A 20,013-nucleotide genomic window follows, 5' to 3' on the forward strand; every position below is an offset into this window, starting at 1 on the left:
TCAAGAATTCAAGAATCATCAGCAAGATGTATTAGTTTACAGACAATATTTGCTAAGAAAAAAAGCTTTCTTTAACCAAAAAATGGTTTTCACAAATCCGCCTTTTGTGATATATTGTACACCTTTCTCAAGGGCAATTATCAGTCACTCAGGATAGAGAAAGCCTCTGGAACAAGGAAAAATATAGTTTCTGAACCTTTGCCAGTCCAGTGGAGAAATTAAAACACATGTCTTGGTTATCCTTTGGCCAGATAACATACCTGATGTCTCGAGGTGAACACCAGGTCTTTACGTGTTAATGTTCAACATCTAGTTGGCACCTTCTCTTGTTTTGAGTGGGATCCAAGTTTTTCTGTTGCTGTTACATTAAGGTGCATAAATGAGCCAGAAGAAAGGAGTGAGAGACACTTAGGAGTGTCCAAAGCATGTGTTTATTTGAGCAAGATACCTCGATGGTTAGGGACAGAAGTTGTTTGGATCTCAACCATAGGTCCAAGTGGAGATCATCACCCTAGGTGATTACATCATCCTAGAAGGAGGGCTAAACCTGGCCCCTCTGTTTTTCTCTCTAAGCAGTGATATCTAAACAGAGAACACACACATACAGGCAGTATTTACCAAGCTCATGGGCTGAACCAGGGTTTTGCAAAACTTCTCTTGGGGAAGCAACTTGGGGTTTATGGTAATTTTGCTTTACAGCTCTCTGACCGAGAGACAGGCAACTGTGTTCAGGCATTTTACTTTGTGGCCAAAAGTGGCCAGGATGCAGAGCCTGTAGTGCCATATGCCATTTGTGATTTGCTATGACAAGGGCAGACACGGAGACAGACCTCTCCAGCCACCATCCTGCACGGACATGGTGTTTCACGGCCACAAAGGGAAGGAGACCCAGAAGGAGAGAGGGCTGGACAGTAGTACTAAGCAGTCCCTTCGGTGAGATGAATAGAAAGAGTTGCATCCAGGAAGCCCTTTGGAGGGTCCATGTGGTCCCCAGTGCATCTCCCACCTCCTCCTCCTCAGGCAGGAGGAGGCAGAGTTGCTGCTGCTGCCAATGCGCCAGGATAGAGCGATCTCGGCGCGGGAGGAGATGACGCAAAAGGCAGAGCTCCCCCCAAAAAAGTGTTTCTCCAGGACGAAGATGGCGGCAACTTAGCCCAGGGGCCCAAGATGCCTGTGCCCATCGGGGGCCCCCAGCCTGGCAGTTCCGCCCCGTGCGCCCGGGGACACCGCGCCCGGCGGCAGCAGCGGCGGCAGCCGCAGCCCATTGTCACCAGCAGCGGCGGCGGCCCCGGCAGCCTCCTCCTCCTCTTCCTCTTCCTCCTCCTCCTCTTCAGCATCCTCGGCAGCGCTCCGGGAGCCCTGCAGCAGCGTCTCTCCAGTTAGAGCGGAGCGGAGAGAGAAGAAAGAGACTGAGACAGCGGTGCAGGCATCTGTGCCGCGGCTCGGGGCTGAGGAAGAGGAGCAGCGGCGGCAGGGAGGAAGAGGAGGCGAGGAGACCTCCCGTAGCCGTCCGTCGGCAGCGGGGGACGCGGCATGCGGTTGTCCGGGGGCAGTGGGCTTTTCTCAGGAGGGAGATGGGGAGCTGCGATCTGACCATGCCTGGGTGAGAGGGGGAAAGGACCAGTCGCGCAGCCCCGCCACCACCAACTATCACCACCACTACCACCACCACCACCACCACCATCTCCTCTCCCTCCTCCTCCTCTCTCTGCGTTATTGCTCTTATCTTCTCCACGGCACTCCGCGTTGGATGGACTGGGGCTGTTTCGTGTGGTGAGACCAAGGCAGAGCCACCGGCGAAACCAACAATATCTCGGAGGAAGAAAAAGAAGAAAGAAGAAAGAAGAAAGAAAGAAAAAGAGAAAGAAAGAAAAAAAGAGGAAGAAAGAGAGAAGGGGGAGAGTGGAAGAGAGAAAGAGAGGGAGAGCAAGCGAGCGAGAGAAGGGAAGGCAGGCAAGAAAATCCCCCCAATCTTTTAAGTCAATGCATATTGTGGTGACACTGGCAAAGGAGCCCTCACGGTGGAGTCGGCCAGGGCTGTGCGTTCCCAAAATATGACCAGGGGTGCTTGGATGTGTAGTCGGCAGTATGATGACGGCTTAAAAATCTGGTTCGCACCCCGGGAGAACGAGAAACCCTTCACGGATTCAGAGAGGGCTCAGAAATGGCGACTGTCCCTGGCATCGCTCTTGTTTTTCACGGTCCTGCTCTCTGATCACTTGTGGTTCTGCGCCGAGGCCAAATTCACGGGGACCGGAGAGAAGGAGCAGCCGCCGCCCGAGAAGCCGGAGCCCGCGGAGCCGGAGCTGCTGGCGGGCATGGGGGAGCCGGCGCCCCCCGCGCCCCGGCTCCTCGCCCCCCCCTCGCCCTCCCTCCCGCCCTCCCCCGGCAGCAGCGGCGGCGGCAGCCGCGGCAGCCGCGCCAACAGCACCGAGCCCCGGCACAGCAAGGCTGCTTTCCTGGGGAACTCCACCACCAGGCCCCTGGAGACGTGCCCCCCCCCGGGCTCCTCGTCCGGGCAGTGCTTCAGCGTGGGCGACGCGGAGGCGGTGTGCCGGCAGCGAGGGGGGTCGGGGCGGCCGCGGGGCACGGGGCAGAGCCCGGCGCCCGGCTGGGACCTGACGGATTTTTACCTTTCCTTTTGTAATTCCTACACACTTTGGGAGTTGTTCGCCGGATTGTCCAATCCGGACACTTTGAACTGCAGTCTGGATGTGGTGCTGAAGGGGGAAGGCTCCTGCAGCCAGTGCGTCCAGGCTTACCAGCGCTACGACCAGCACGCTCAGGAGAAATACGAAGAGTTTGAGGTTATGCTCCAGAAATATTTACAGTCGGATGAGTACTCGGTGAAATCGTGTCCTGAGGATTGTAAGGTAGGAGCCCCTGCTGTGTTTCGTGTCCCTGGCTGTCGGGCTGGCGTGCCTCCCTCGGCTGTTGTGGCTGCCGTGGACCCTGTTGTGCCTGCTTCGGTGTCTGCCCCTGGCGCCGGCCGCCGCGGCTCGCACGGTGCGGGCGGTGCTGCGGAGGGTATCGGCCGGGATGCCCCCCTTAGCGCATTATTAAAAGAGAGGAAGAGAGAGGGGGAGGCTTGAGAAAACGCAAAAAGAAGTGATCCTCCGTCCTCTGGGAGCGTAGCGCTGGATTTCCCCCTCCTCATGAATATGCGATTTGGCTCCGGCTCGGCTGCCGGCTTCCAGCGGGCTGGGATGCGACTCGGCGGCAAGCAGCGACAGGGTCTGCATGACAATGAGCGGGGCTCGGAGCGGCCACCGGGGCCGGGGCTGCCCGGGGGCGCTGCCCCGGCCGTGGGCCCTGGCTGGGCAGGTGGCCGCGGTGCCCCGGGACGGGCGGGTCGTGCCCGGCGAGGCCGGGAGCGCCCACCGGAGGCTCCGGGTAGGTTCCGTCGGGCGCTTGGCCCCGGGGGTGGCGGTGCTGGACGGCGGCAGAGCGGTGTGGCGCCGGGCCTTCTCGGGAGCGGCGGCGGGACAGTGTTTTCAGGCGCTCTGCCAAAATCTGTGGAGCCAGGGAAAGCTGGAGGGCAAGAGCGTCTGTCGACGGGCACCGCAGCGGCCCTCGGTTGGGAAGTGATGGTGACAGCGTTTTGATAAGCTGCGGCTGTTTCCTTTGGTGCCACTGGTGACGGCTCAGAGAGATCCAGAGGTTTTTCTTTTCCTTTGCTGGGAGGCGGAGGGTCCCGCTTCGGCTCTTGTAGTTGCCTTCTCTTTACTTTTGCACAAGATTAGTTGGCCTATCTCTCAAGACAGGGCAGAAGAAAAGAGTTGTCCTCAGTGCCTAATATAGCTAACTGCATGATTTTTTTCCCCCTCTTTGAGTACTTGGTAGGAGGTGAATATTTCTGCCCTGAACTAAATTATTTCAACTACTGTAGCGCTAACCAGTATGATCCAAATTCTGCTTTAGCAGTGGAACACAACAATGCATGCAAATCACTGCTCTAAATAAGAGGCCTGGCAGTACCTCTGTGCTCTGTAACTTCCACAGGGCCTTCTGAAATAATTTCGTGGTAACAGACTATGCCTAAAAATTCCCATTCACCAATATTTTACTATAATTTGTACATATATTTGCCACAAAAATGGGTCCCTCCAGAAGTTGAAATAACCTGCTATCTAATTGGATAAAGTAGGAAAGTTGATTTATTTATCTTTTCTTTCTAAACCTGGAAAAAGTAAGGTAGGCTTATCAGAAGTGTTGACTCAACTGTTTTTAGATTGTATTGTGTGTACACACTCATTTTATATATGCTGTGTGCTCAGTTACTGATAATGTAAGCGTATTTTATTTAAGGTGAATTAGATAAGTAAAAAAGAGTATCAAATGTAAATAGATATCTATTTCTGTAATGAAATCTTTGTCATATAAGTAGCTCTGTAATTAGAAATTGATTTACTATTTTGTGCTGCCAGACGATCAGCATTTACATGCTTAAAGTCATTTTTTTTGTATCACAGTTAAGTTTGACTGAACTTCACCACAAAGTGGTCCATCACTCTACAGAATTTCAGGGTGTAAAAGGTGTGGAAAATGAACAGAAGAGAAAATTCATGCTGTTTAACGATTTTCCATCCACACTCCCAACGAGGAGAAATACTTTTTTGATGATAGAGAAAAAGTTGTTGACATTAGAATGATTGTGTGAAACTTTAATGGACAAGACAAACGCCAGTGACCTACATTTCTGCAGTTCTGAGTGCCCGATGATACTGCTTTATGTTTTGAGAATTTGGCCAACCAATCTGTGTTAAAAATGAAAGCTACTTCAGAAGGGGAAAGGAAAAAAAAGCAAGCCATGGGTGCAACTTGGACTGTTTTCCCTTTCTCCAGGGAATCTGGCGGGCAGTGCAGATGCCCACCCAGTGCGGGGGGGAGCGCAGAGGGGCGAGCCGTGGGGCTGGGCTGGGCTGGGCTGGGCTGGGCTGGGCTGGGCTGGGCTGGGCTGGGCTGGGCTGGGCTGGGCTGGGCTGGTGTGTGCTGCGCTGAGAGGAGGGCCAGGAGACCGCTGTCCAAGGTTCTGCACGACAGCGCACAGGCAGCCCATGGCCAGGCGGAGGAGATGCCCCTCTGTGCCCCCGGGCCCAGATTTGGTGCTTTTTGGGTCCCTCTGGAGCCTTTTGATTAGTACGAGTGGTTGCGAGAGCCAGGCGGGTGGCACGTCCAGCGGCCTGACGTGTGTGTTCATGCGCTTGTGCATGGGCTGCCCTGAGGAGCGCAGAGGTGAAACTTGGAACTCCAATATTTTGCGACTGTTGCAATATTTTGCTGGGCTTTCTGGTGTTTTATATATATTTCGTTTACAACACTCAATCAGGACATTTTTTTTATTTATGTATTTATTTGTGTGTGTGTGTGCATGTGTGCGTGGTAAGTAAATATTAATTTTTTGCATGTTGGCTATTTAGCTAATTCTTAGGTAAAGCGTCAGAATAGGAAATAACTTGACATCTAGCTATGTGGTTTAGGTACACATCATTTGGTGGGTGTCATGGTTTATGTGGTGACGTGCTTTTTCTTTTAAACAAAGTGCTAAAAGTACTGCCTTTACTCAATAATCATGTATTTAAGCTTTGGCTCAATACAACAAGTGTTAACTAGTCTATTTGTATTTAAGATGTCTTTATCATTCTTGGAGGGCAGCTCTGTTCACAAAAAAAGAGAGATTTTCATCCAGTTGACCAATTTTAACTGATGGTAAACAATAATAAAATTTACCCCGAGTAACAGTCAAGCATAAATTTGCAATTGGGTGTTGCTTCCCCCTTCCCCAACTCAGCCTAAAACCATACACCATCCTCAACTCAGTCAGTTCTCACAGTAAAGTGTGAAGTTTATGATGGGTTTGTCAGCAACTTATACCTTTCCAGAAAGTACTATCGGTGATAACAAATAGTACATATCAAAAATGCCTTTGATGCACAAGTATAAACCTCAGACTTTATGTTTTCATTCATTTATCTGAAACCAGAAAAAGATGAACTGTACCTTCAAAATATTCTGTCTTCTACTACATTTCTCCTGGTCTCTGAAGAATATTTTAAATTAATTGCTTCATACTGCAGAAGTTTGTAGACAGAAGTTGTTTGACTTATAGATCACATTTAGCTATTCTGCGTAGTGAGTTTCAGTTTTAATATATAAGTGTACGCAGAGGGAGTTTTTTTTTTGTTTTGTTTTGTTGGGTTTTTTTTCAAGTGTGCTGTCCTGTAATTAAGGTCTTACCATTAAACTTTTCTTGAGTTGCATTGGAGTTTTTGAAAATTTTGTAGAAAATGCAGACAATTTTTAACATTAACAAAACAACTATTTTTGATGGTATCAATGAGTATGCATATGCCTTTTATATTGTTTGTATGTCAGTATACTTTTTGTGTGGTTTAGAAGCTTGGGATATCAGTGTTGTCTCGCTACAAATCCATCTCCAACTTATTTCTTATGAAATCTTCTTAAAGTCTGATGTCTCTATATATTGTTTCCTTGTCTTGGTAGTCACATATTAGTAATGGCTAAACAGTAAACATAAGAGAAATATTTGAATGTATTACATTTTCAACTAGATGATGAAACAAAATGCTATAGCTTTACTGAATCACTAAAGTAACAGAGTAACTGGAAATCTGGATTTACACTTATGTTTTTTTGTTTGAAATTTAATTAAGATTTTTACAAAATGTTTATGAAATCTTACTATTGCCTATTATAAATTTGTGGTTATATTTGCGGGCATTTTCCTTAGAAATATATATAGTTTCTTGGTTTCCAGAAAATCATTTTTATATGCAGTGTGTCACAGCACAGTATTCAGACAATTAACAGAAACTGTATTGGCTTGACGTTGGAAGACACAGTTCCTCATTATGACTTGTCAGCCTTCTATCAGGGGAAATACTCAAGCTTTTATTCTTAAGGCAGCAGGCAATCGCTCTGTGGAATAAAAGAAAATTCTGGCTACTTCTGATTAAGAACTGGGTCAAATAACTAAGTAGGACATAAAAAATATAAAGGCTTTTATTTTATTTTATTTTTTTAAGATAGAGCTTACATCTTTGTGATTGTCAGAGGCCAGGGCTTTCCTGACAAATGTGTTTATTAATGCCTGAAGAAGATACCAGTCATCATTTTTGATCCAGGTTTCCTTAACCTAGTACAAGTTGAGAGTGTTTAAAATGTGGGCTTTCTTAACACTAGTTAAAATATTGAAATGTATAATTCAGGTAAGTGCATTATAATTAAAATAATATTAAAATAATTCATTTTCCCTCACAGAATATCAAAGAAGAAAAATAAAAAGATACCAGATTCTTATATCAGCATTGCTAAAAAGCAAACTTTGGCTTACATCCTAGGTGCTCAACATGTTCAAGCAGATTTTTGTTTTTTAGGAATTAAATATAATTTGATAAATTTTGATTTGAGGATTGGTATTGGTATCAAAAATATGTCGTAGAATACCTGAGTTATAATACTACTTAGCTGAAAAATATGTGTCAATAAAGGCTTTCATCATTAAGCACAGATGGTATAGTTGATAGGAATATAGAGTTGGTATTTCTGTTACTGAAGAATATTTTTTGATCAAAGGACTGTGCTCAACTACTTTTATTTGAGTAAGAGGGTGATTGGAAGTTATTTAAAACAATTAAAATCACATTTCTTCTTAGATGTTATCTGGAAATATCAAAGCCTATATGAATCATTACTTTCCTAAGAACTCTTTCCTAAACAGCATATGTAGTCTAATTAGGTTTTGATTTAAAATCTCAGTTAAGCTGGCAGAAAAGAGCAGATGAGAAATACAACCCAAAAGCTCAAATGATAAAAGAACTCTTCAGTTACAAAAGATCACATAGAGCAGCATCTGCCACAAAGTTAGATATTTCAGTTGCACATCTAAATGGCATATTTATAAAATGATTGTTCTATGCAAGAGTGATACCTCAGCTAATCAGAAGAAGCCCATACAAATTAAACCTTGTAGGTCTGTACTTGTGGTCTAGTACAAATAAGAGAGATCCCCACATTAATTACTGAACTTTTTTCAATTCAACACATGAATTACTGCCTTTTCTGAATCTCTTGAAATAAAATTATTTATTTTAAATATCTTTTTAGAAGTTATTACTATGTTGTATTTACAAAAAAATACATACTGCTTAAATGTTTACACTTTTTAAAGCTTTGGTATAAAATGCTGTGAAACTAATGTGACTGTGTAAATTGATGTTTGTATAGTTCTATGGTTTTTGATGCTATTTGTTCAGGTCATTTTTTTGAAAAGTAAATGTTGAAATATTTTTCAAAACTAATTTAAGACAAATATGTGGATGAATTTAGTATAACTCTTCTTGTTGTACTGGTATAATACAAAAAGCAACACTGACTATGTGCTAAGGGATTTGTATTTTGGCCTAAAATCCTGATACAGAAGTCTGTCTCAGTCTTCTGCTTTGAGCTAGATGAATGGCACTGCACTCAGGGAAGACCATGAACATGGTTTTGGTCATTCAATTGCTTAAATGATTCACTGGATCGGGGTCAGATTTCTTAACACCTAAAAGAGAAATTCCCCAGGGTGTTCTTTACAGAGGTGCGTTAACCCCACTCAACTTTTAGAAGTTTGCATCTAGTTTTTCATCGAGGTACTCATCCCGTTCACAGTGTCAATCGGTACATCATTCTTGATTTAGGGAAAAAAAGGACTGCAGATTACTAGCACAGAGTAGTTGAAGTGGATCCCTGATCCAGTAACCACCATTTCATGTTTCATGGTATTAACTTCACATAGTTGGGGTGGCTCTGCCCTCAATTTCACTTCTTTCACTAGTTCTCTTTACATCAAGAAGTGTGCTTCACATGCACCTTGTGGCAATCTTGCTTCTTCATTTCAGGTTCTTCTGGGAAAGGTAATCAAAATACAAATTATAGTTCTATCACTTATCCTGCCTAAAAATCATTTGGTCTATACTTAGTCATTTATAACTTCTGTCTTGCACTAAGGTCCATAATGTATTTAGATGTGTGAATTGCCTGAAAGGGAAAAAAAATAACTTAGAAGCTGAATTCTTAAATATTACTTTTTGATAAATATCAATCATAACACCCCAGAAGATGGAAAAATAAACTAATCCCTATGGCAAATAGAAAAGGAAAAAAGCTAGATATCCGTTATGGATATTCACAAAAAATATAAAAGTTTAGATTCTTTTTGTAGTCAGTGGAGATACATAGGTAATTCTGGAGTCTAAGTCAGTGTACAATGAAGTGGATATCTAAAATAGGGCAGATGGATTATGGCCTAAAATCCTTATTTTATGTCTGTTGTCTCTAAAGAGAACATACTGTCATTTTATATCAGATATTCTACCCACTGTTGACCTCAAAAGTCATATTAGATGAATCCTAACAATGTGCTTTTGGTATAAAAATTAAGGTGGGTTGAAATTATTTTCACATGCAGAATTTAACTGTGAAAATACCTGTGAGGTCCTGCTACTTGTGCTGTCCTGCACCAACCTAGTGAAATCACAAATCTATGTCACTTCTACGATATCTATATTCTGTTGCTGAAGAATGTGTAAGCTATGTAATCTGCTTCTTAGGGATGAGAACAGGAAAGGGCATTGTATGACATAACTGCATTTTCATCACTTTTTTTTGAGAGAGAAGACCAAAATCTTCTATATATGACTTTTCCGGTTATTTCTGTTGCAAAACTAGACAATAGCTATTGTAGGTCATCTTCTTAATTGACATTTTTGCAGGTAGATCTGCTAGAGATTATTTATCTTATTCTCTTTTCTCTCTTTACAAGGACGGTAGATTTTTTGGGAAGGTGGAGTATCTATATGTGAGAATTTCTTCCCTTAGTCCAAATCAGAGGAAACTTCCAAGACTACCCAAATTCCCTCACTCAAGAAACACATTTATGCCACTTCACTACAGTAAGCATACTGTACTTTTCTATGTACTTTTCACTGTACTTTTCTCTTGTCAGAACTGTAGAGCAAACATCTCTTAAGTGAGAATGTGTGTGAGCTTGATTCCCTTTACAGCATCAATCAGTTAGATGAATATAAACGTAGTGAGGCACTGGAGACGTATTCTGGCTTGTAGAGAGATTTGATTAATTTGGAGATATGTTAAAAAAATAAAGACCAGATTTCTTTTTGTATTTGTGAATTCACCTTGTTTGCAAGTAGGGTAGGTGTATGTAATATGTGATTTCTCCTTCAGAACATGCACACTGAAGAGCTATATCCAACTAACTCCCAGCCCATAACGACAAAAAGAATAGGGTACGATGTAAGTGGCTCTGAAGTGAAGTTGATCAACACTTGATACTCTCCCACCCTCCATCTCTTCTCATCTCATCTCATCTCATCTCGTCTCCTCTCCTTCATCAAAACTGATAGACAGATGTTGAAAGCTGTGTTTGATATAAGATTGGCCTAAAGCCTTTATGGAACAATCTGGTATGACCCTTTGAAGCACTGATTGAATGCAACAGAATTGTTGGGATGAATGGCGATGATAAATGCTGAAGTGACAAACTTCATCAGGTATATATGAATATTTTAGTCCTTTGAAGTGTCTTTGAAAGCCTGATGGAAATGTTTACCTTTATTATATTTTGATTCTGAGAGTTGATTCAGATGCTTCATCTTTAGAAGAAAACCTCATGATTAAAAGCAATAGTAAAGATGATCTGAAGTTACCAGCAAAAAAATATGCTTCAATCTAGGTTTTTACAAGTTCTCAGCACCTTGGAAGTCATTGTGGATGACTTCAGTGAAATTAGAAGGAAATGGTGCCAGACAGATCACAAATAAAAACAAAGGTCCAAATTTTCACATTTGGTGTATGATATTGGCATTTTAATGACTTTTTTTAATGTTGTGATTTAGGTAATTTCATTATTGAGGCATTATATTTTCAAATATACCCATTATAAAATTTTTAAAAGGGGGTGAAAAAAAAGAAATTGTATTATGTTTGCATTTCGGAATGTGCAATATATTGCAGCTTTTAGGAGATATTTTCCATGGAGGAAGTATGATATCTAGAGTGCTTTTTAAATACATGTTTAATTCTTGTTGATCCTCTGCATGTTAGATTAGATGTTGCCTTCAATTTGCCTTAACACTTATGTAAATGGTATCTTGGGCCTGTCAGCAGACTTCATCTCTGTTAAGCATCATAATGAGGTATCTTTATTACATTTTGAAGATATTAGCAATCCAGAATCAGAGGGCATTCTTTATTAAGTGGATGGGGAAAAGATGAGATACATAGAAAAAATATTTTTATCATATTTTTCACTCTTTTAGGAGAATAAGAGAGTTTCCAGAGTTTGTTGATTGATGATTTGATGATCATTGCTCTACATTGGTTAGTTTACTCTCTGTATTTAGGGGCTTACACTTACAGGTTCTTTTAGAAAAAAAAAAGAAAATAATTTTGTATGAGACTTATTTATTTAGATAAATACTTGGATTTCAAGGGAGAACTTGAGCAACTCTTAAATACCTTAAAATCTATATTAAGTTAATTACATAGCTCAGAGGTCTCTGTGTGTAGCAATAGACAACTAAAGATGATAAATATAAAAAGATGTAAGATGATAAATATAAAAATTTATTCATGTAAACTTATTTTTCATGATGAACAGTATACCAGATGGAAAAACTTTTGTTGGGGTGGAAAGAATATTCTTAACTCATATTAGTTGATTTATTGTGCTCATGCATCAATAAAATATAATATTTTACTAGTACAACTTCATTTAGAGGGATATTTTTTTCACTGTTAAAATTACATTTTCAAAGGTACTAAAATCATTTCTGCTGAGACAAATTTTTGAATTTGTATACACACACACCGGATGTTCTTCAAAATAAAACCCGGCTTGTAGAACAACAACAAAATGGCAAATTAAAGGTCCAATTTGTTTTTAGACTATTTATACTGAGAACAAATAATACAAGTATATAGATTTAAAAAATATACCCAAAAAAATTACATGCAAATTTTGTATGAATAGTCTTAACATTGCCTTCATATATATTTGTTGAAACTGGATTTCTGTATAGAAGAGTTTAGGGGATTGAAGACATACTTCATAGCTGGAAGTAGAAATTCCTGTGTATTGAACGTCTTGGAACTTATTATGCAACTGACTGTGGTGACATCTGGTATAGCACATCACGCTTCTAAAGTAAATTATTTTTAAAATATAAGAGAACTATACTTTCCAGCATATATTATCAAAACTGTGACAATGAAATTATGTATGTAAATTGTAATCTTTATAACAAAAACATCAACAGAGTATCTCAAATCATGCATTGGTAAAAAATTAAAATCTCTGAAGGGTTGGAAGAGAACTCTGCAACATCTATTTAGAAAACTGTTTGTTAGTAAACTCCTTAAGCAAGTTTCTGGTGGTTTCCCAGTGGGATGTGTCTGTACTGATTTTAGCCATGTTAAAGCCAGGAAGTCAGTGTTATCAGTGGGAAAAGATCCTCATTTACATCAGAACCTCATTTACTAGCCTTCTTTATTATTTAGTAAAGTATCCCAAATGCATCTATTTTGGAATATTGCAAATATTTTGCCTCTAGAGGTATAAACCCATCCTTTTATCATTTTCTTTCACACTGTGTTCAAGCTTTAAATATTGTGATACAGTGCTTTAATGCGATACTGGGCAGTTTTATTACAGGCATGACTTTTTTTTTTGCAGAGGGGAACAAGTGTGGGAAGCTCACAGCATCCTGTGTGTGGGGATGCCCCAGCACATGCTGCCTGCCTGAAACTTAGAAGCTCTGCCCTGGAGCAGGGCCAGGGCTGAGGATATATGGGGATTAGATTCCACTGGCTTGAGGTTCTGCACTTAAAAAAGGGAAGCAAGTCAAAAACATAGCCAAGATCCCCTGGGATGGCTTTTAAAATTCTTCGTGCATCCAGAGATGAGAGATGTTCGTTTCCAGTCCTGTTCTGCTTGGGAGTTAAAGTCTTGATGTAATATTTTTACAGAGAACCTGACAGAACTTGGACCAGTATTATGAAGGAGTTTCTGAAAAAGGTACATTTGAAATATTACCCAAATTATATTGAAATCAGAAACAATTTTTTAATTTTTACTTTTATTTTTTTAATTTATGCTTTCTGATGTAACAATCTTTGGGGAAATGACCCCTATTATAAGCTGAGTTTAGCTAACAAGATACAGTATAGCATTGGAGTTCAGGAAATGAGGCTTCCTGTTTTATGCTCCAATTCAGTTAGAAGTACATTACGGTTTCCTTTGTCTCTATTTAAATCTCATAATTGTTAAAGCTGAATCTTATAAGTGCATACTTTTTGTTGCAACCTCACTATATTAATGAAATTAAATCATTGATGTAACAACAGCTTTTTAAAATCTAGGTACTGAGATTAATTCCTGGGACCAGAACAGAGTAAATGTACTGCAAGCCAATCTCTGTATGACAGATATTAATTTAAAGTATTATTTTATTTTCATTTGTAAATATAGGCCAATTTTCTTTAGTCAGCAATCCACAATGACATAAACCAGGACTAACTCCATTGAAATAAATTACTTTACTTGAACATAATACTGTTTTGAGAGTAGGACCATGATATGTTTAAAACTCAAATGTATGAATTCAGAAGGACAGTGTGACTCAGACAGATTTGCTTTACAAAGCTTGCTATGAAAAACAATATTCAGAGTGCTTTAAATGCTCATTTTCCTGTATTTGACTGACATTACTAATTTGTTATTATTGTTGGATTGATGGTTTTTTTCCCTTTTCTTTGTTGTTGTACTTGGTCTTGATCATGTTCTCTTATTCTATTGATTTTTCAGGCACTGCTGTAGAAAAATATTATGAGCTTAAGTTGTTCAGCTATCCAGGGAGAGGAAAACCTTGAAGAAAACAAAGCAAAATTATTTGCCTTTTCCAGCCAAGAGTGTAGGTCATCCACCAGAGTTAAAAAGAGAGGTGATGATTAGTAGTATTGCTAGTTTAAATCCAGAAAAGATGCTTTGATTGGTGCAAAGATACTCTGCATTTATGCTGGCATAAATATAGCTAAAATTTAAGTGTGAGCGGAAGAATTGTTCAGGTAATGGAAGTTTTGTTCTGTGGTACACTTCAACACTCACAAAAAAGGTAGTAATTTTAACAATGGCTCAAATAAAAATTACAGGTTTGATACACATGTATGTGTGTATATTTATATATCATCTATATCTAACTATATAATCTATATGTCTTAGAGGAAGTGGAACAAGGAAATTATCAGTGTAGGATCAAGCATTCTGGAGAGGGGTTAGGTCAGTCCTGCAGTAGAGTCCTATGGAAGTCATAAATTATGAAAAATTAAGAAGACAGGAAAATTGTAGCAATTGTTTCTAAATGGTTCTTTTTCAGGGTTTGTTTGTTTTCTGTGTGGAAGTGTAAATTAGTAAGTAAATTAATTATTTTCTTTCTTTCATCAATACTTCAGAAAGTTTCCACAGTAAAAGTAGAATACACATTCATCTATTGTTGGGATGCCCACTAACCCTGTCTTACACTGCTCTTCACAATGCATTTGCGGAGAACATTGTGGAATATTTTAGATTATTTTTATTTCTGCTTCTCTCTTTGCACATTACAACAAAGTTTATTGTACTGATTATGTGTGGGGTTTTTTTTTAAGACCAGCATATTTTGATCACTATGATTATCTGGGAGATCAGGTTTTTATTAATGTTGTACAATGTGATTTTTAATTTTTTTCTGAAATATTTTAAAGGGCAGAATGATGTTAGCTTGTACAAGATAAGCATGAATTACAGTGACTTCCTGAATAGTTCTTTAAAAGTTTTTTTTTAGCTTCTGTTGTTTTGTTTCTTTCTAATTGCTACAGATTCAGTCCTCTTTAAATTATGGTGTTAAAGTAAATATTTACAACAAGTTTTTTTTGATTTTGTGCTCAAGATTTTTTAATATAGGTTTGATTTGAAGAGAGCTGATAGGAGTTTGGTATGGAAGAGATCTTTTTCTCCTTTTATAGTTGTTTTGATCTGCAGGAGGAGGAAATATGTTTTGCAGCTTGCAGAAAATATTTGCATCTAGAGTTTTACCAAAATCTTAACTGGTAGGGAAGCTCATAGGAAGGAATGTGATAGCTGTGTGAGTATCTGTAAGTTTTTTTAGGGTTTTTTGGTTTTGTTTTGTTTTGTTTTGTTTTTTGTTTTGTTTTGTTTTGGGTTTTTTTTGTGGTCCTCTAAAATTATACTCCTGAATACAAGGTAAAGTATATATGAATGCAGAGTACAGAGATGTTTGAAATGATTTTATGATATGTTCAAAAGAGAAGCAAAAGACCTGAAACTGTTTAGGGGTTTTTGTTTTTTTTTTTTCCCTGCAAGTAAAGGCACTACTGGGGAGCTCAAATAATACAGAAATTCAGCAGTGCAGGAGCCCATAGCATGCAGGTGCACCCTGGGATGAAACTGTGATATTGCTCAAAGGTCCTGCTTCATTCTGTTCTTGACTTTGTGTCTTAATAGAGTTAAAAGGCAGCTATTTATTTCTTATGAAGTCTGTATACACTGGGCAGATAACAAATCACAAGTTCCTGAGCTGTGTACAGGCAGCTGCCTCAGGCTGTCTCCATCAGCATTTCAGTTCAGGTCTGAGGTGTGCTTTGGAAACTTCCCCCTCACTGCCACTCTTACTGCCCAAATTCACCCCAAACTGGATTGCTATCTGCTGAAAGCAAAGGCATACAGGTACCCAAGAAGTGCACCTATAATGAACTGCAGGCACTAAGGGATATGCAGTCGCTAAAAAGGACTAGGGCTAGCCCAAAAACCAACAAAACACGTGTAATGTGGGTACCAGGCTCTTGGCACAGTTTCAGTTTACAGACTGTCTCTACAGAGCCACACTGCTTGTTAATATTCATATAGTTATAGTTAAAGGGGCTGAAATTCAACCTGGAGATAATTCCCAAAGTATCTCAGCAATTTCTTTAGGACTGCATCTCAAGGCCCTGAGCCAAATTACTGAAATGATTCACTGCACCTGGCTCTATATAATCACGGCAATAGTGATCGTGTATTATCCCTTTTAAATTTTTTTCTTCTATCTTCTGTTGGCATGCCTATGAAGGTGATGCAGATTTTTGTTCTATGCTTTCCCTGCATCTGCCAAGCCTCTGTGCAGCAGAACCACTGCAGCTCTGCTGCATTTTGGGTCTGCCTCTGTCCTCACCGTGGATTTCACAGCACCTTCCCAACACACAGACATAAGGCTGAACAGAACTGGCAGTGCTTCTTTATGATAATTCTAGAGTTTTTAGTTTCAGAACAGTGCAAATATATCTAAATAATCCTGAAAAGAAAAAAAAAAATTGTGAAGGAAATTGGCAGCAGTGAAACTAGTCTGTCCTGTCTTCATATAATACTGTCCTCATTATGTTCTAATGTATTTTCTTGTTTCCTGCTAAAATAAAAAAAAAAGACTAGGATGCAGTGTTCAGGGTAGACTTTATGCAGCCACTGAATTAGTTATGTAAGAAAGCCTAAGTAGCTGATTTTCTTTTTTAATTATTTCAATTTCTATATGCATGCAAGACCTGATTTTCTTTGGATTTCTTCAGCATACAAGACAAAGATGTGTCTGTGTTATGTATTAATATTATTTTTCTTCACAGCATAAACTTTTTTTCTTTGAATGATTAGAAAGTACTGTGTAGTTCATAAGAAAATAGGACATTGGAAGAATATTTCTTTGCTGATAGAGTATTTGCTGTTAGTACACAGGGAACTATTACCTTTCCAGTTCTTATTATTTAGGTATTTTTATTGCAATATGGCCAGTAATTACAGATCATTGCTTTTGAACCCTGACTATTCATGCCATGTATTGAGTTGATTCTAAGTAAATTCAATGGATTTGTAGGAAGAAAATTAATTCTTCTAGAGGTTGTAGTCTAATAGTAACAATGTTGCTTATGATCTATGGGGATTTTTAATGTTGTTAGCATTTGGTAACCATCAAGAAGCTTTTTTACCTTTTCCCCAGCTTGAAACCTCAGTAGGGATAAAATGAGGGAAGAAGAGGGATATACTGATCTAACAAAAATGGATAAAGGAAGAATTGGCTGAAATGGTATCACTGTGTGCAATTGACCAAAACATGAGGGGAATACCTGCCAGGTGATCAGCACATTCTGCACCACCAGATGTTACTGACTTGACCAGGAACTGCAAGGGAGACCAAACAGCAGAGAAGACATTGCCCAGCCAGCAGGAAAAGTAGTCAGAGAGGCAGACAGCCAAAACTGCAGATGCTTAGCTAAGGTCAACATAAGAGTAGACAGAAAACATATTCACATAAGACTCCAGTCAAATGTGTCTCAGGTTATACACATGTTGCTTTACCCTGAAGCCTGAAGGAGCTGCTACTGAAGAATCACAAATCTGAAAGAGTGTGTTTTTTGGCAAGCAGGCTGTAGGAACTGACATACTACACAGCTCAGTGGTCTGCTCTGGGAATAAGCTTGGAAGGTAAAATGAATTTTACACCAGGCCAGAAAATTGTTAGTTTGAGAAGTTTCTTCTTAATTCATATTGGGCAGTAGTGATTTTTATCATGTTTATGATACAATAAAATACTTTTCCATATTTTTTCTATATTTTCATCCATGAAGAGGTATCTTACTGTCAGAGATAAATATTGCTTTCAAAAGGTACTTAGAATAGTATTCAAAATCTTAATTTTCTCTAAACGTGTACAACTCCACCAAAATTCTTGCTGTTTCATGCGTTAGATCTGTTGGTTTGTTTTAATAATTGAGTAAAATTTTCTGTTCCTATAGTTCTTACTGATTTTTTTTGTGTAGCTCCCCAAATTTTTTATAGTTCTTTTTTATATATATCTAGTGGCAAACTGTTAGATTAAACTGTTAGATTGAAGTGGAGACTAGGGTAGAAGGACATGATTCGATTTATAAGGATTATATTTATAAGAATTATATTAAAGAGGTATAGTTAAACCAGTAATCAAACCCATGAGAATATAATTTTGAATATATTAAATACTGGTAGAGGGATATGTTTCCTATTTGTTCCTTTCACATACAGTTTTTGGACTGCATTAATGGCTTCTGACTGATGAAGATGTTTAAGTGCAGTTTCTTGTTCAACAGAGAAGGACTTTATTTGTATATTGCCCATATAAATGAGAATGTCTGCACAATTTCCTTAACACAAGAGTTTCCTACATCTCTAACACATTACAATGTGAGTGTTGCCTGTGATTCTTGGCAAAAAGGATGCACGTATCAAGTCTTCATTCATTAAATGTTGCTATTAGCAGCTGCTTCTGGTAGACACTGTTTCACACATTACTGTTGCTTTAATTACGTAAAGGACGCTGGTATGGGCTACACTTCCTGGTTTGATGTAGCCAGGGTTCTCCTAAACACATTTCCAACTTGTGCCCACCAGTGGTAAAGATGACAATTGAAAACATCTTCTAGGATATAGCTATCCTTTGCTCTTTATTGTTCATCACTACCCAGCCTTTTCTCTTTTCCCCTCCTTAAGCTCTCTGCCAAACCAGCCTCTCCTGAAAAGTTTCACTGTGGGTCTTTGATGCAGTAATACTCTGTACTAAGAAGGACAATTTTCTGATAAGGAGGAATAAAATGTGAGTATCCATGACTGAAGGCCTGCAGCTGAAAGGAGTGGTTTATGATATATAGAAGTTGGGATAAGAGTAAACTGTGTGCCCATGAAATAGAAGATGATTACTGCAGAGGTAGCTGGACTTTTTATTTATTTGTTTGATTCTGTCTTGCTGTACTGAACAGACTACTGTGAGGAACTTTTATGTATAAATCCACAAAATCCACAGAAAAATCAAAGTCCTTCATTAAAACAGTGTTACCTTTCAACTAGGCAACATCAAATGTGGAGTTATATATCTTTGATTTAAATAATAATGAAAAAATCCTGTCTGTTTTAAATATGCTATTTTCAGTTTTGCCAAATTCTTTATTTGTCTTATGAAGAGAGTTAAGTAATTATATAATTTATGCAATTTGTGATTTAAATTTACTTATTCATTATGTCTTTTTAACCTCTTCATTTAAAGCTGCGACACTTCACCCCTAAAAAAATAAATCAGCCTTTGTAGCCTTTATGCTAATACTCTTCACTTTTTCTTCTCTTTCTCAACAATCTCTTTAGTTTAGATTGTGATTAGTTCCAGAGAATTATTTTCATTGATATGTACATATCAAGAGGGTCTTCCCCCCCTTCAGTGGTCATACTGGGTTTTTAATTCTAGATGAAGTATTTCATATGGTTCTTTCCCCTGTGCTTCTATTAGGCTTGGCAGTGCTGCATTCCATCTGCCATTGTTTCCCCTTTCACTGAGCTCTTTTAAGCAACCTAAAAGCTCCTTGGCTTGCTCTGGCCTTAATTAATCTAAGACTTGTGTCCATTGTAAACATTTCCATCTTATTGTTAGTCCCATTTCCTGATGATTAGTAAATATATTAAACACTTCCATCCTTTGTGAGGAACCTGAGGGCACCCTGCTGTTAACCTTTAGCCACATGGAGCAGTGACCACTAATAAATGAATTCTGCTTCTGTGTTCTCCTTTTAGTGGTTGATTTCTAGTCAATGACAATGCTTTAGTTCTCATCCTGTGATTACTTATTTTCTCTAATAGTCTATTGTGGGAAGCATTCTCAAAGGCTTTTTGGAAGTCCAGGAAACTTGTATCTTGCCAGTTCTTTCTTATCTGCTATTTATTAACATGCCAAAAGAATACTAATAGGTTAAAGACATATACAAGGCATTAAGTCTTCTAACTTTGATCCACATTTTTAACACTTTTGCTTTTAATTGGCTCCTCAATTATTTCTGCAGTAATACGTCTCTGAAGCTGAATTCTTTCTCAGTTTCTCTCAGGAGTTACAT

General features: G+C 39.3%; 1 protein-coding gene across 1 annotated transcript in view; it reads left to right on the forward strand.

Moving 5' to 3' along the window:
* Window positions 1-2,054: 2,054 nt before the first annotated feature.
* The window catches only part of NALF1 (NALCN channel auxiliary factor 1), a 433,651-nt gene continuing 415,692 nt past the window's right edge, over window positions 2,055-20,013 (forward strand). The window contains exon 1 of the mRNA XM_005516486.2: window positions 2,055-2,873. Within this exon, the coding sequence (XP_005516543.1) occupies window positions 2,055-2,873 (819 nt within the window). The remainder of the gene's footprint in view (window positions 2,874-20,013) is intronic.

The sequence above is a fragment of the Pseudopodoces humilis genome, chromosome 2 (genome assembly GCF_049639895.1).
Source record: "Pseudopodoces humilis isolate 2021_Gansu_Grassland_sample_001 chromosome 2, ASM4963989v1, whole genome shotgun sequence".
NCBI lineage: Eukaryota > Metazoa > Chordata > Aves > Passeriformes > Paridae > Pseudopodoces > Pseudopodoces humilis.